Source organism: Betta splendens, chromosome 1 (genome assembly GCF_900634795.4).
Source record: "Betta splendens chromosome 1, fBetSpl5.4, whole genome shotgun sequence".
Lineage (NCBI taxonomy): Eukaryota > Metazoa > Chordata > Actinopteri > Anabantiformes > Osphronemidae > Betta > Betta splendens.
The window spans coordinates 8,123,130-8,138,751 of NC_040881.3; the positions used below are offsets into that span (position 1 = coordinate 8,123,130).

Sequence of the window (15,622 nt, forward strand, 5' to 3'; positions counted from 1 at the left end):
ACAAGAAGCATGGGTTTAATAACAATAATATTTTTAACATCTTCCAACATAATAGTGCACGCAAAGTATAAGAATATATAAGATGGTGTTTCACATTGTTGAAGCCTAAGTCTAAATCACAAAATTCTCAGTCTCAGAGTCAGCACCTCGTATTTACTCATTTAAAGCTGACATTTTATTAGCCTTATCTCGCCAATGCAGTGGTTTGACTTACTGTAGCATTTGACTTGATATTGCATTTTGGAGATTACTTGTGTAGAGCGCCATGAAGGTTAGGTCTACAGAAAATGAATGTTTTATTTTAGTCTTAACAAGGTGGTAAAAAGAGACTTTGTTTTTTCAAATCCACAGTCTGCTGATCAGAATTTTCCTTTTGCGGTGATGGTGTCAAAAAAACGTAAAATCAGATCAAACTGAGTAGAAGAGCAGCTGCCGAGCTTAACATTTCTCCCCCTTTTTATTTCCACAGATCGAGAAGATCAATCTATTCTTTGCACGTGAGTATGCTGACTTACTTCACTACTGTATTAATTTAGATTAATAGGTCACATCTAAGAAGATTTTGCTGCAGTGGTTGGGTATGATAGATATTGAGGCTCCACACATGTATGCATTATACTTAAAATGAATAGCAAATAGCGAACGAATGCCATTCATTCTGCATATGTTCAGAAGGGCAGTGAGTCAGGTGCCCTTAGGCCTGACTGTTATTTTAAATGGTGTCTCTTAGCGATACTGACCAGGCTGTCCCTACTTGAAAGAAAAGTGAGAAATGCGGTGTCTGACGAAATGCCTGACATTTCTGCTGTGCAGCCTTCTGGTGTCTGTTCGATGACAAGTGTTTGGAGTTGACAGGAACGTGGGGAAGGAAAATGTCAGAGAGCATATCAAGACATAAGCTTTTTCTCAGGAAGGGTGAATGATGAGGTGTTGACATTTCTGGAAAACTGTACAACTAAAAAACTATACAAAATTGCTTAAGCAAAAGTCTGAAACCTCCTTTAATGCTAAATAATGCTAAACGTGATTGTAAAGCTGACCTTTGATTCCCTGGTGCTTTCAAGCTAAATAATCTATAAGTCTGACTTGACATTTTCCAGTGAGCACTGCTTTTTTAAGTGTCTTGTGTTTTTAAATGGGGACCTGAGGAATCTCACACCCAGAGGTCCAAGACCAGCAACAGCAGCAGTGACGCAATCCATACAGTACATAATTACCCTGTGCACAGTAGTCAAAGAGCCTGACGGCACTTACACACCAGTCTCCTAGTGTGTTCTCTCAGCCTCATCACACTCGCTCAATCTGAAACCTCAAGAATATTTCATGCATACTTGGCAAGTGGAAATTTGCACTTACTGTAAAACCTCAGGTATGGCCTAAATCTAAACTGCTCGCCTCAAAGGTTTCACAGAGGTTGAAGAACCTGAGACGGTTTCTTTTTCTAAGCCATGGTCACTGTATGACAGAGCAGTATGAACAACCACACGACCACAACCACAGGCCTCTTCTGAACTGACACTTAAAAATACATCGCAGAGAAAGATGCACATTATATGCACCACTTAGTATTATGTTTCTTTTGCTCTTTCACTGTTTCTTTCCGTAACAGGGCAAAGGAGCATAGGGCTATTAATAAGGTTTTTAGATAACCCCGGTGTCTGTGATGTAGTTGTTTGCAAATGGTTTATTCATGACAGTTCAAAGTTGCACTATTTTCAATCTTGCTTTTTTTATTTTGCAGAGGTGAGTCTGGAGCTGGCAAGACGGAGAACACAAAAAAGGTCATTCAGTACCTCGCACACGTTGCCTCCTCCCACAAAGGAAGAAAAGATCACGTCCCTGTGAGTATTGTTCTGCATGTTTAATAAAGTTTATAGTTTGATAGATGTTAATAAAAAATAGCTGAAGTTGTGTTGTTGTGGGTGTAATGCAGCACCTGTGGAACAACATACAATGCATACAATTTAACAATTTGCATTTGTTTACCTTTCACAAACAGCCAGAATCACCCAAACCAGCGAAGCTACAGGCAAGTCTTCGTTTTCTTATACATCATGTTTATATGCATGCTATAATATTTTACTCTTAAGTCAATCTGAACAATCTGTGTTCATAATATAAAACTGATTTAACAATTTAGTCAATTTTTCAATGAAACCATTTTTTTAGCTATATATATATATTTATCTCTTTCTATCAGGCACAAAATGCCGTTGTAAGTACATTTATTTTAATTCTGGCATGATGATAATTGAGAAGCGAGCTTCCTGTTCTGTGTTGTCAATTGACTTGCCTTACTGTGATTCACACTCAGAAACATCACACGCATGTTTATATTTGTTGTTGTAGCAACATGTTAAAGACTTGGACGTCATCTTGTGTCGTGTCTCTTGTTATTAGTCATTGTAGTCAGGTTTATTTCAGGCGGTTAAAATTGAGCTACTGTAATGATGACACCTGTGAGATGAGGGTATTCCAGTCAGAATGCCAGGATTACAGACCACAGCACAATAGGACCCTTTTCAGTTAATAGACTGCTATGCTAAAATGTAATGTAAAAAATCCACATTCTTTCGTATCCATTGAATTACTGTATATTATATTCCATAATAACAATTGAATCTCCCCATGTCCTACAGAGTGGAACCCTGTTTTATGTGAGTAGTATGTAGTTTCTCATTTGTCTCAATATGAACAGGGTGCATCACTCCTGCCACTACCTTTTTACTTTACTACACAGAGTAACTAATACCTCTTTAATATTGCCTGGATTCAGGCCGTATATTCTTTTCATGCACCTTAATCTACCTGTTTGTATTTTTGCTTTAACCTCTGCACTGCATGATCTGTCATTTTGTGTTCACTAACTGAATCAAGGCTTCTCCTTTAACTTTAAATTTGAGTTATCACAAAATATTGAAATAACTGAGCTCCCTCTTGGCAAATAGAATCAATGCTATATTGTAGCCTGTAGATTAAACGGCTTATTCATTTTGCATGTATAATATATTGTCCTTGTTCCCTCTAAATAACCTTTTAGTTATTTAGGCGGTCAAGCTAGTTCACGGTCCCACTGAGAATATAACTTTTCCATTACGATATGGTACAAGCACGAATACTTATATTTAAATAAGATATAAATATATATAAAGTTTTGTCATTATAGCCAGTGAAATCAGGAACCTAGTAGTCAGTGTTAATCGTTCCACTTTAAAATCTCTTAAACTGCAATTTCAGCAGGCAACACTTTGCTTATGAAACCAGTAGTTCTTTTTTACCTATAATCCTCTTACGTAAGATGTTAGACAATAGTTACATGGGTACAAGGTATTTAGCCTACTTGTATGCTGATGATGATTAAAGTGAGTCACTGGTTTTAAACCAACTTATCTTAATCACTTGACCTCTTTTAGTGTTTCTTGTGTTAAGTTGCAGTTAGCTCAATTCTGTCAGGTCACGTTGGCTCATTTTTGTCCAGATGACTTTTTTTTTTGCGGGTGGAATGGCAACTTGTCTGGCCTCAGGGCCTCTGGAGCAGATGTTGAGTGTTGAAAACAGATTCACAACTGGCCTCGAACTCAGAAGATTTAGTGGAACTGTTTTGACTGATCCTCTTTGGCTTCACTCAATACAGTGTATGTCTTTAAGTACTTCATGGTTCCTGTGAACAGTACACAGCATAAACTTGTATTTTCCATCCAAGCAAAAAATGAAAAAAAAAAACCAATAGTTTCTCTAGCTGTGAATGAATGGGGAATTATTATTGTTATCAACTGAAGAAGGTGTTATACTGTATTTTTAATCACAGAATTTGATCATCTGAAATGGAGGAGCCAGCTCCATTGTCTTCCAGATATCTGTCATGCTCACTTTGCAGCAGGAATGTGGGTCAGCTTATAATGCTGCGAAATCGGACCCCCCTGGTGTTTGTAATCTGCTCTTTGTTTTTGTGTGCACACAGCAGACCACACAGATGAACAGAGGTTGTGAACAGTTGTAGCTACCAAGTCACACCACAGGCCTATGTTTATATAGAAACAAAGGCTTTGGGTTTAAATCCTCTGCCCTACGCAGTTTTGATAGCTGGAAAATGACCAGGTTTATCCACTTCAGCCCTGCTTCATTCAGCTGCTCAGAAACTCAATTAAAAGCAGCCCATCATGCTCCCCAGCCAAAGATCACATTACATGTCTCACATCCTGAGTGCAATGCTGCTGATTCCTTAGTTCCCTTGTGTGGAAAATGGCCTCTTAGGCTTTCAGTGCATGGAGCTATTTTGATGTAATTGAAAATGCTTCACTTTACCACAACTGAGAAATAACGGTGGAAAGAAATAGGGTTTGGTGTTATTTTTTCCAGTGATTTTGATTGCTTTGGCCAAGACAAAGCCACAATGTGGCTTCGATGGAAAAAGAAGGCCACCTATCCAAACATCTGTATAAGTCACTTATTTATTTATTCAGCCTCTTAAAGTGGCCAGTGTGCCAAAAAGGCCAGAGTGACATTCTGATATGGTAGAGTGAATGTTTAGCTTTCATCATAGCAAATGTTTCTTCACAAACTTTTTCTCTGTCCCTCTCTGCAAAGAGAATTCTGAGAAGTCTTTGGTTCCGTTAAATCTTAAAATAACCACTTTCACAGAATTTATCTAAACACATGTTTAAAGACTTTGTGAATAACTGCAGAGAACTCCTTTAAAAGGCCTAAGTATAACAACTGTATCAGGGGGATGACATGTCATCATCTTGTCTCTCTAATTCTGCGTTTCAGTCTTCTGTGAAAATACAAACCACAAATTTTCCATTTTCTTGTCTGTGTCTGCATGTTTGTTTTTTCAGTTGTCAGTGATAACCACTATTTCTCACATAATACCTAATTTGCTTTGACTTCCATATGATAACAAAAAGGCAGTTTTAACGTGTCTCTGTTTGTTCAGGGTGAATTGGAGCGTCAGCTTTTACAAGCCAACCCCATCCTTGAATCATTTGGGAACGCTAAGACGGTGAAAAATGACAACTCGTCACGATTTGTAAGTAGAGTTACCCTGTAATAAATATATCAAACTGTGCCCCATTGATTAAGTGACAGTCTTCTGTCTTATTTTGCCACTTTAGATCAAATCTTATTTAATTACACTACTTAGAAACGTTCTTTAGTCATTTTAGACATTTTTTATCATAACTTTCATGTGAGCCATTACAGAGGCTGGCTATAGATATCTATTACCTTGTGTTTTTTCTCTGACCATTTATGTTAATCTCTCCAGGGAAAATTTATCCGGATCAACTTCGACGTCACCGGATACATTGTTGGAGCCAATATTGAAACCTGTATCCTGTTGTAAAATGATTTACTCACTAGGACATTTCACTCATTCTTGGTGAGGTATTTCAAAGGGTGTTTGTCAAGAGGGGTTTTGGATGCTTGCACAAAAATAATATCAACAGTACATTTTTATGATGATGTAGAACCTTTTTGTAGAATAGTAGAATATTAAGGTGTAATTGTGTAATCACAATAACATTTTATTTTAACTACGAAAATAAAATTGTGATTCTACATGAAACTGACCCAAAAATATAAAAATATTCAATTTTCATTTCCTTGACTGCTTTGTGTCAGACCTACTGGAGAAATCCAGAGCTATTCGTCAAGCCAAAGATGAACGCACCTTTCATATTTTCTACCAGCTAGTTGCTGGTGCTGGAGAGCACCTCAAATGTAAGAGCAACTATGCTTGTATTTAACAACAAATTCAAAATATTTTTTGTCTAGAAGATTATCTGCTTCATTATCCTCATCAGGACATGAGCTATTATGAATGATCTACTAATACTGTAATATCTTAACTGTCCCTCTAAATGTGTTTTCCTTGTTTCTGTCCACAGCGGATCTGCTTTTGGAAGGATTCAATAACTACCGTTTCCTGTCCAACGGTAACATCCCAATTCCAGGGCAGCAGGACAAGGACAACTTCCATGAGACCATGGAGGCCATGCATATTATGAGCTTCGCCCATGAGGAGATTCTGGGTATGTTTTCTGTAACAACAACATGGAGGTTACATAATCATTTTTGCTCATTTTTTACTGCTCCACCTGCATAGTGTACCCGTTAAGATCATCTCAACAGGACTGCAACATTGGGTGTAATGGTTCTGGTTTCAGGTTAAAATCACAGTGAAACACCATCTATGTTTAGGTTAGTTAGTTAGTTACCTTATGCAGCCATGTGTGGAATTGCAAAACGGATTTACATTAAAACATTCACGAGTGTCTCAGGAGGAGCTGTAGTTGACAGCTGACTTGTATGTTTTTATTTTACCTGTAATGTCATGAGTTTGCTTAAACACTTTTCTCACTGTATTTATTTTATCTGTAGCCATGTTAAAGGTGGTGTCCTCAGTGCTTCAGTTTGGTAACATTGTATTCAAGAAGGAGCGGAACAGTGACCAAGCTTCTATGCCAGACAACACTGGTAAACTCTCTCTCCCTCTCTCTCTCTCTCTCTCTCACACACACACACACACACACACACACACACACGCACACACATCTGCATCTACATCTGCTTCATGACCCTGTAGCTCAGAATTTGCAGGTCAAGACACTTTCTCATCCTACTTTTCCTTTTCCCGTATATACTTCAGCGCACCCTGCACCTCATCCACAAAACAGAAGACTGGTGATTTATGTCTTTTCTCCCTGGGCGCCTTGTCAGCCTGCCATTAAGCCACAACATTATAAGATTCTACTCCTGAAGGAAATGGAGCACAGCCGTCCAGTTCCACCACATGTGGCACTGCATATTTGGCAGTTAAAGCAGAAAAACAGGAGAGAATGAATCTAATGCCAATGATGCAGCTCGGCCAGATATTCCCAGATGTTTTTGTAGTGAGACTTGGCTGCTCTTTTATGCGTAGTACTTTCTACTTTCCACTTTCTCTAGCCATGCAAAATGTAGTATTTTCCTCATTACAGTTAATGTGGTAATTTGTCATCTGTGAAAGATTTTTGATGAATCTTAATACAGTATATCTCAGCAATGAGCAAATAGTGCTGTTGATCTAACATCTTTGACACATACTTGAGTTCTTTTAGACACATTTACAATATTATCTATGTATATATTCATTCATGTGCCATGAAAAACATTGTGAAAGATGCTTATTTCTATTAGCTCACAAAAATAAAAAATTACTGTAGTTCCCATAGGCATCATGACATTAACAAACACATGAACAACAAATTCAGTTTAAATTGCATTATACCTTGACCTAAATAACCTTTTTGTTCTCTTCCAGCTGCTCAGAAGCTGTGTCATCTTCTGGGTATGAATGTAATGGAATTTACCAGAGCTATACTTTCACCAAGAATCAAAGTAGGAAGAGACTACGTCCAGAAAGCTCAGACTAAAGAGCAGGTCAGTACATATTTTATAACGGCTACCACTTAATTGCTGAAAGTTGCTGAAGCATGTCTGGTCCAATGTCTGAATTAGTTTGAACCGCATTTACTTACTTACATATTTTAAATTTGTCTCCAGTGTGGGTATAAATTTTGCTGTTTTCCCCAGTCCTTCCTTTCCTTCTCAGTCATCTTCTTTCTGGCTTCTTTGTCTTCCTTCAGGCTGATTTTGCTGTCGAAGCCTTGGCTAAAGCAACATATGAGCGTCTGTTCCGCTGGCTGGTTCATCGCATTAACAAGGCTCTGGACAGAACCAAACGTCAGGGAGCTTCCTTCATTGGCATCCTGGACATTGCTGGTTTTGAGATTTTCCAGGTGTGGCTTGAAATCTTTTAAATTATCTGTTGATTTGGTTTATCCCAATGTTGCTACTGAAAGGTTCTGACATTATTTCCAGTAAATGCATTGTCTTTCTTCTTTTACAGTTGAATTCATTTGAGCAGCTGTGCATCAACTACACAAACGAGAAGCTGCAGCAGCTCTTCAACCACACCATGTTTGTCCTGGAGCAGGAGGAGTACCAGAGGGAGGGCATCGAGTGGAGCTTCATCGACTTTGGCCTCGACCTGCAGCCCTGCATTGACCTCATCGAAAGACCGGTCAGTCTCATAATCTCTTAGATAAGAACTGAAGCATATATATGTATTATGTATATCATATATACTATATAATATAATTGTGAACACACCTTCTTAGAGTTTTTAATATTGTTTGTGAAATGTGTATGACTCGTTCTGTTCTTTGTCAATATACTTTCAGGCAAACCCTCCTGGTGTGTTGGCTCTGCTGGATGAGGAGTGCTGGTTTCCTAAGGCCACAGACAAAACCTTTGTAGACAAGTTGATCCAGGAGCAGGGCACTCACACCAAGTTCCAGCGACCCCGTCAGCTCAAAGACAAGGCCGACTTCTGCATCATCCACTACGCCGGCAGGGTACGCTGGTCTTTAGCTGTTTGAAAATGTCCCTTAGCTGTGTGTCTTTACTTTAGGCCTTCACAGAGCCCTTTTATAGGAATTTAAACTGTTTCCCAAACGATAAGACTCGTGCTGCTTCTCTTACAGTGAAATATGAGGAAAATACTGAACCTCAGTTGATTTATACAGTATCGCATGAGATGGATTTGGATGTATTAAGTGTTGCAATGCAGTAGTTGAACACTTCTTGAGATCCGAGTACCACATGTGCTTACTATTACTGCACGTGAAATGTGTCCATTTGACACCACAGTCTTGCAGATACTAAAACATTGTTGTAGACACTGCAGAATAAAAATCTGTGTTCCAGGCTCAGACAAAAACAAGAAAATGAATTTGCTGCTTATGTAGCAAATGTACAAGCATTTTCACATACTAAATATTTTTTTTTATTTGGAAATCAGAATCTCATACAGGCTGTAATTATTATTTTATTTCATTGTTGCAGGTGGACTACAAGGCTGATGAGTGGCTCATGAAGAACATGGACCCTTTGAATGACAACGTGGCCACACTTCTGCATCAGTCCACTGATAAATTTGTGGCTGAACTGTGGAAAGATGGTAAGATGTTACTTATTCATTTCCAAACGACAGGACTGGATAATAGGAAGGATGGAGTTTGCTGTAGTAGCACTTTCTATAAGATTCCCTATGTGTGTACCTTTTTGTTTATTCAGTTAACAAACACATCAGTAGACCTCTCACACAAGCCTACTAACAAACTACTGCTAACATCTGTCTGCCTTGTTGACCCAAGCTTGTAGATTAATGGTTTCCTAGACTGGATGTAACATCACCCTCCCCCCTGTCTCTTTCTGTGTTGTAGAGATTCAGACCATTCAAAGGGCTTCATTCTATGACAATATCACTAGTCTGGATGAGCCAGCAGGTGAATGACTGGGTCATGCTGTAGCAGACCTGGGCCAAAATAAAAAATATATAGCTGAAAACTACAGTAGCAGCGCTGTGTTGTAGAACCCTTCTGCTCACAGGCATAACTGACCTCCATGCAGGTTAACTTCTTGTGCATAGGTATATTTTTGCCCAGATCTGGCTGTTATGTCTCATGCTTCAGCCAATGCTGTGTCTGTCATAGCTACAATGGCTCCCATCTGCTTTCAGGCTGCATGGCTCACTCGTCTCAGCCACAAGCAGTAGTGCCTAACTCCTATATAATGTCAAGTGGAATCTACTGTAGTCACTCTCTCCTCAGCGTCTCCAACCGTGTTTTCATGTATGTTTTTTTTGTGTGGCCTTGAAGTAAACACTGTTGCAGAGCTTCATAATTAGCTTCTGTTTTCATTGTCCTCTGTAATGTTATATTACAAATTAAGGACTTGAAGCTTGACTGAGGACTATTTAATTGCATTAGTTTGCCTCCTACCTCCATCCCAGATAGAATCACAAGTTAAGGCCCTGAAACTACACATAGCAGATGTTCTTCTTGGTGTTTTCTTTGGCTAAAAACTCGAATGTCTGTGTAGACGGTCCAAACTGTGGCGCATGCATCAGTTCAGTCTAAACATTAAAACTGCAGTAGCCTGTAACTCATCAAATACTTTTTTCTTTTACTATAATTATCTGCTGGGACAATATTACTTTAGGTGACATGTGTGTATTCATTATTTAGTGAACTACTAAGTCATAATTCATTGGCAATGTCATTTAGTTTAATCGTTTTACTGTAAGTATTTATTGATGGAAAGTTGGACTTGTGTTGTGTGAATAGCCAAAACATGATAAACGTCTATTCATAACTCATTACTCATAACTCATAAATTAGGAAATCTCACAAGAGACTATGAAAAGACTGACTTATCCTGACTTTTAGTTACTGGTGTCAGTCAATTTAATTGATTTATTTGCTTGAATGCCAATGTCTCATCTCCAAACCTCAGAAATTATTTTCTCGTTTTGTTTTGGATGTTGAACTCGGACCACAGAAGAGCATTTGACCTTGTGTCTCTTATTCAGTGTTTAGTAAGTGGTACCAGAAATGGAACATTCTACAATATATCGAGTGGCGTATGTAGGATAAGATCTCCTCTGAGCTCCTCTGCACAATCTACAGGTTGTTTTATACTTTGAATGCTACTTCTTAGAGCTACTTAGCTACTTGTTGAGGGTAGTGCGTAATGTCTCCTTCATCCATCTGCTCTTGTCATGTAGCTACATTACATCACTGTGTTGCTGCTGCTGTTTCTTGACTGTTCCTGTCAGTGAGGTCTGCCCACTCTCACCTATTTTCGCTGTGTCCCCACCAGTCGATCGGATCGTTGGCCTGGACCAGGTGGCAGGAATGAACGAGACTGCGTTTGGTGCCACCTACAAAACAAAGAAAGGCATGTTTCGCACTGTGGGACAGCTCTACAAGGAGTCGCTGACCAAGCTCATGGCCACACTGAGGAACACCAACCCCAACTTCGTCCGCTGTATCATCCCAAACCATGAAAAAAGAGTACTTATATTCTTTAAACTTATTGCACATTTAAACGCTTATATCATCTCCTACTCACGTTATACACTTATTTGTTTCTTCCCTTAGGCTGGTAAACTAGAACCTCACTTGGTCCTGGACCAGCTCAGGTGTAATGGAGTTCTCGAAGGGATTCGCATCTGCAGACAGGGCTTCCCCAACCGCATCGTCTTCCAGGAGTTCAGACAGAGGTGACAACAGAGATTGTTCTTGAAATCTGCTTCTCTGTTTAAGAGGGTTTGTTTTTAGTTTGCTTTGATATGCTGTTTTGTTTACAGATACGAGATTCTGACGCCCAATGCAATCCCCAAGGGATTCATGGATGGGAAACAAGCTTGTGAGAGAATGGTAGAGATATTTTTCAGTATTTTTTTGTTACAAAACATCTCCAGCTGGTGCAGCCTTTGGATTTAAAGAGTCAAACATTTTAACATTTTCAATTCAAACTACTCTAATGTTGAGCTCACTGTTTTGTTCGTAAAATTAGCATGTCTTCTTCCTGCATAAGATCTACGTCTTAAGATTCAAGTTGTTTCCTGACCATGAAACTCCTATTATTTCTTTCTTCATTTTCTAGATTCAAGCCCTGGAGCTGGACCCCAACCTCTTCCGTATTGGTCAGAGTAAGATCTTCTTTAGAGCAGGCGTGCTGGCTCACTTGGAGGAGGAGAGGGATCTGAAGATCACTGACATCATTATCTACTTCCAGTCTGTTTGCCGTGGATACTTGGCACGCAAGTGAGTGTCAGATCATAGTATAGCATGTGCATTTACACACACGGAAGAAAAGGAAATTTTGTTGTATTTTGCACCATCAGGTTGTAGTTACATCTCTAGTTTGTGAAGCAGACTCTAGACAATCATAATGAGGCGCTGTCAAGTAAACTTAACTATACTGTACTGTATGTGGTTGTTAGGAAGGATGTGATAGCAGAGTATAAATACAAGGTTCTACCTAAACACTGATTTGTCTTCCACTATTTCATGATTTTCCTTCCTCAGAGCCTTTGCTAAGAAGCAGCAGCAGCTCAGTGCACTGAAGGTCCTTCAGAGGAACTGTGCTGCTTATTTAAAGCTGCGTCACTGGCAGTGGTGGAGACTCTTTACCAAGGTGACACCTGCTGTGATGGATGACACTCAGCCTTTATAACAATATCATTTTGTGTTTTGTAAAATAATGTTTTTATAAAAATAGCATACTAATATAATAATAACAATATAGCATTGGCCTTTGTTCATCTGCCCCCTGCATCTTCTAATATACCTAAGGATTCAAATCTGTAATTCTCTTCCTGTCACAGGTGAAGCCTCTGCTACAGGTCACCAGGCAGGAGGAGGAGCTACAAGCCAAAGACGAGGAACTAATAAAAGTAAAGGAGAGGCAGCTCAAGGTGGAAAATGAACTAGTGGACATGGAGCGAAAACACCAGCAGGTGAACGTCCTGTGTTGCACAAAATATATACACATATTTTTACCTTGCCATGACACGGTTATTTGCCTAAACCTTTACACAGTAAACCTAAAAAATATTTAAAAGTACAAGTACCATTTTTAAGAAATTATTGTTTGTAATTTTTCAAACATTTCTTCTTGTTTCAGCTCCTGGAGGAGAAGAATATTCTAGCAGAGCAACTCCACGCAGAGACTGAACTGTTTGCTGAAGCTGAAGAGATGAGAGTTCGTCTTCTGTCAAGAAAACAAGAGTTGGAGGAAATACTTCATGATCTAGAGTCCAGGGTGGAGGAGGAGGAGGAGAGGAACCAAAGCCTACAGAATGAGAAGAAGAAGATGCAGTCACACATTCAGGTTTATAGCTATTATAACTTACCTTGTAGTAAATAATTTGATGTTCAGAGTGTGTTTAAGCTGGGAAAACATGGGTAAAACTTTTTGAAAAGGTTTGTGAACATTTTTTTAAATTTAAAGTCAAATTCCTAATAATAATATTAATATATGTTCTCATTGCCCACAGGACCTGGAGGAGCAGCTTGATGAGGAGGAAGCTGCAAGACAGAAGTTACAGTTAGATAAAGTGACAGCTGAGGCCAAAATCAAGAAGATGGAGGAGGACATTCTGCTGCTGGAGGACCAAAACTCCAAGTTCCTCAAGGTGAGAGGATAATGTCTGAAGACGATGGAGTCAAAAAAACTACCTTACTAGAGTATGTTGTCAAAAATGTCACATCCTTAAGACGCCTTAGTACAGTATCTCATGTAGTATGTGGCGAAAGAAGTGACTTGATTTGTACCCAACAGGAGAAAAAGCTGCTGGAGGACAGGATCAATGAGATGACCTCTCAGCTGGCGGAGGAGGAGGAGAAGGCAAAGAATCTTGGCAAAGTCAAGAACAAGCAGGAGGTGATGATGGTCGACCTGGAGGGTAAGCCACAGGACCAGGGTCAGATGAAGGTCGTCCTGTGTCACTGTCTGATTGGGTGAATTTATTGTTGACAGCTATGAAGTGCAAAGCAGAAACTGTTAAAGGAAAAATTCACTGATTTTCAACCCCCATTGAAAATCGGAGGTTTTCCTTTTAAGTTGTGTCAGGCTGTTAGTGGGAAAACCACACACACATCATTACTGTGAACTCTTCACAAGCCAAAACATACACCACCAAATCAGTATGCGCATATTGTTCATAAAGCTCATTTGTTCCTGTGTATTGTTCAGAGCGTTTAAAAAAGGAGGAGAAAACTCGCCAGGAGCTGGAGAAGGCCAAACGCAAACTGGAGGCTGAAACAACTGACCTACAGGACCAGATTGTTGAGCTCCAGGCTCAGATAGAGGAACTGAAGGCCCAGTTGGCCAAGAAGGAGGAGGAACTGCAGGCTGCTTTGGTCAGGTCAGTCACAGACATGAGCATTAAGGGACGGTATGAAACCGTTTTAATTAAACAAAGAAAATTAAGAAAATGCACAACAAAATCTGTAAATTCTTTTTGCAGACCCTTTTTCTCACAGTTTAGGTACAAAAGTGAGTAAACTATTGGTTCAATCACAGACAATGGAGGAGATAATAAGAATGTTAAGAGCTTAGAAGTTAAACAGTTCTTTTGTCACGATTAAGGAACAAACATATTCAGTGTTTGTCACAAATAGCTCATCAGTTTATTCAGACTCATTTTGAATTCCTCATCCATCCTGAGAACATCTGTTTTAATGTCACCATTTGAGTCCGAGCAATGGCAATATGTTCATCACAGTTAACTAGATGTTTGCAACATTCAGCACATTGTGTGGGTTTCTGCGGCACATTAGAGTAAGTGAGAAAATTCACAGGAGTTAATGCACAAGCATCAATTGTACTTGGCCTCACATCCGGCAGTAACATCTTTTAATAGAGGACACACATTTTGTGTGGGCACTCTCAGCGGTGAATAGTTCAGCACACTGCCCCCGTCTTCTTTGCTGTTTTCCTATTGTTTTTGTTGTAGGTGGTGATCTGAGCTCTGAAATCGGGAAAGTTGATTTGTGTTTTTTCTTTCCTTTAACCAGGAGTGACGAGGAGGCCCTCCAGAAGAACAACGCTTTGAAGCAGGTCCGGGAGCTGCAGGCTCAGCTAGCTGAGCTTCAGGAAGATCTGGAGTCTGAGAAGATGTGTCGGAATAAGGCTGAAAAGCTCAAGAGGGATTTAAGCGAAGAGCTTGAGGCTCTGAAGACGGAGCTGGAGGACACACTGGACACCACTGCTGCGCAGCAGGAGCTCAGGTGCTTGTGCTAAATGTTTTACCCTGTACCTAATTTTAATTTAAGTACAATAGTCAATGAAACAACAGGAAAGCAAACAGTTTGATATTTACCACGCCCACATTTTTCCCACATTTCACCAGAGTTTCATAGACGTGCTCTTGTTTTAACTTGATCCCTTGTGTTTGAACTCCAGGACCAAGCGAGAACAAGAGGTGGCAGAGCTGAAAAAGGCCATAGATGAGGAGAGTAAAAACCACGAGGCTCAGATCCAGGACATGAGGCAGAGGCATGCCACAGTGCTGGAAGAACTGTCTGAACAGCTGGAACAGGCCAAGAGAGTGAGTGGGTTGTTCCCTGAAGGGGGAAACAACATTCAAACACTTAGGATCAAAGCAACAACTCATTATTACTGCTGTTCTGAATTCATTGTCACAACTATAAAAGTGATATCTTTTTTACTTGTGCAGTTCAAGGCCAACCTGGAGAAGAGCAAACAGAGTCTGGAGAATGACAACAGAGAGTTGACCTGCGAGGTCAACGGTCTTCAGCTAGCAAGGACTGACTCAGAACACAAGAGAAAGAAACTGGAGGCCCAGCTGCAGGAATTTATGTCCAGAGCCACCGAGGTGGAGCGGGTCAAGGGGGAGCTGGCTGAGCGCTCCAACAAGCTCCAGGTAAATACACCCACACCACTGCATGGGATGATAGGACGCGGCCCCTGCGATTTATTGTAAGATGAGCTGGACCTCACAGTGGCTCTGATTGCTTTGCATCATATTGACACAGTTTAATAAAGTAAAGATAATGTAAAATTCTTGGATTTATTTACTTTTGTCTTCACCCTGTTTATATTTCATTAGACGGAGTTGGATAATGTGTCTGCTTTGCTGGAGGAAGCAGAGAAGAAGAGCGTCAAACTGGCCAAGGAAGTTGACAACCTGAACAGCAAACTGCAAGACTCAGAGGTGTGAAAGACAGCATCACCATCACACTTCACTCACATCATTAATTTG

At 39.8% G+C, this 15,622-nt stretch overlaps 1 protein-coding gene across 7 annotated transcripts in view; it reads left to right on the forward strand.

The window, feature by feature from the left end:
* The window catches only part of LOC114854167 (myosin-10-like), a 33,825-nt gene that overhangs the window by 12,161 nt on the left and 6,042 nt on the right, over positions 1-15,622 (forward strand). The window contains exons 4-33 of one of the 7 annotated variants that reach the window (XM_029148331.2): positions 470-497; positions 1,742-1,841; positions 2,000-2,029; positions 2,201-2,215; positions 2,640-2,657; positions 4,937-5,029; positions 5,267-5,330; positions 5,623-5,721; positions 5,889-6,032; positions 6,382-6,477; positions 7,304-7,422; positions 7,629-7,781; positions 7,892-8,065; positions 8,226-8,399; positions 8,890-9,004; positions 9,270-9,332; positions 10,708-10,901; positions 10,989-11,110; positions 11,198-11,267; positions 11,497-11,657; positions 11,922-12,030; positions 12,221-12,352; positions 12,520-12,726; positions 12,893-13,030; positions 13,177-13,300; positions 13,591-13,762; positions 14,415-14,627; positions 14,803-14,947; positions 15,077-15,283; positions 15,470-15,574. In XM_029148331.2, the coding sequence (XP_029004164.1) occupies positions 470-497; positions 1,742-1,841; positions 2,000-2,029; positions 2,201-2,215; positions 2,640-2,657; positions 4,937-5,029; positions 5,267-5,330; positions 5,623-5,721; positions 5,889-6,032; positions 6,382-6,477; positions 7,304-7,422; positions 7,629-7,781; positions 7,892-8,065; positions 8,226-8,399; positions 8,890-9,004; positions 9,270-9,332; positions 10,708-10,901; positions 10,989-11,110; positions 11,198-11,267; positions 11,497-11,657; positions 11,922-12,030; positions 12,221-12,352; positions 12,520-12,726; positions 12,893-13,030; positions 13,177-13,300; positions 13,591-13,762; positions 14,415-14,627; positions 14,803-14,947; positions 15,077-15,283; positions 15,470-15,574 (3,584 nt within the window). The remainder of the gene's footprint in view (positions 1-469; positions 498-1,741; positions 1,842-1,999; positions 2,030-2,200; positions 2,216-2,639; positions 2,658-4,936; positions 5,030-5,266; positions 5,331-5,622; positions 5,722-5,888; positions 6,033-6,381; positions 6,478-7,303; positions 7,423-7,628; positions 7,782-7,891; positions 8,066-8,225; positions 8,400-8,889; positions 9,005-9,269; positions 9,333-10,707; positions 10,902-10,988; positions 11,111-11,197; positions 11,268-11,496; positions 11,658-11,921; positions 12,031-12,220; positions 12,353-12,519; positions 12,727-12,892; positions 13,031-13,176; positions 13,301-13,590; positions 13,763-14,414; positions 14,628-14,802; positions 14,948-15,076; positions 15,284-15,469; positions 15,575-15,622) is intronic. The other 6 variants (XM_041071086.1, XM_041071085.1, XM_041071090.1 and 3 more) reach the window with 6 other exon arrangements.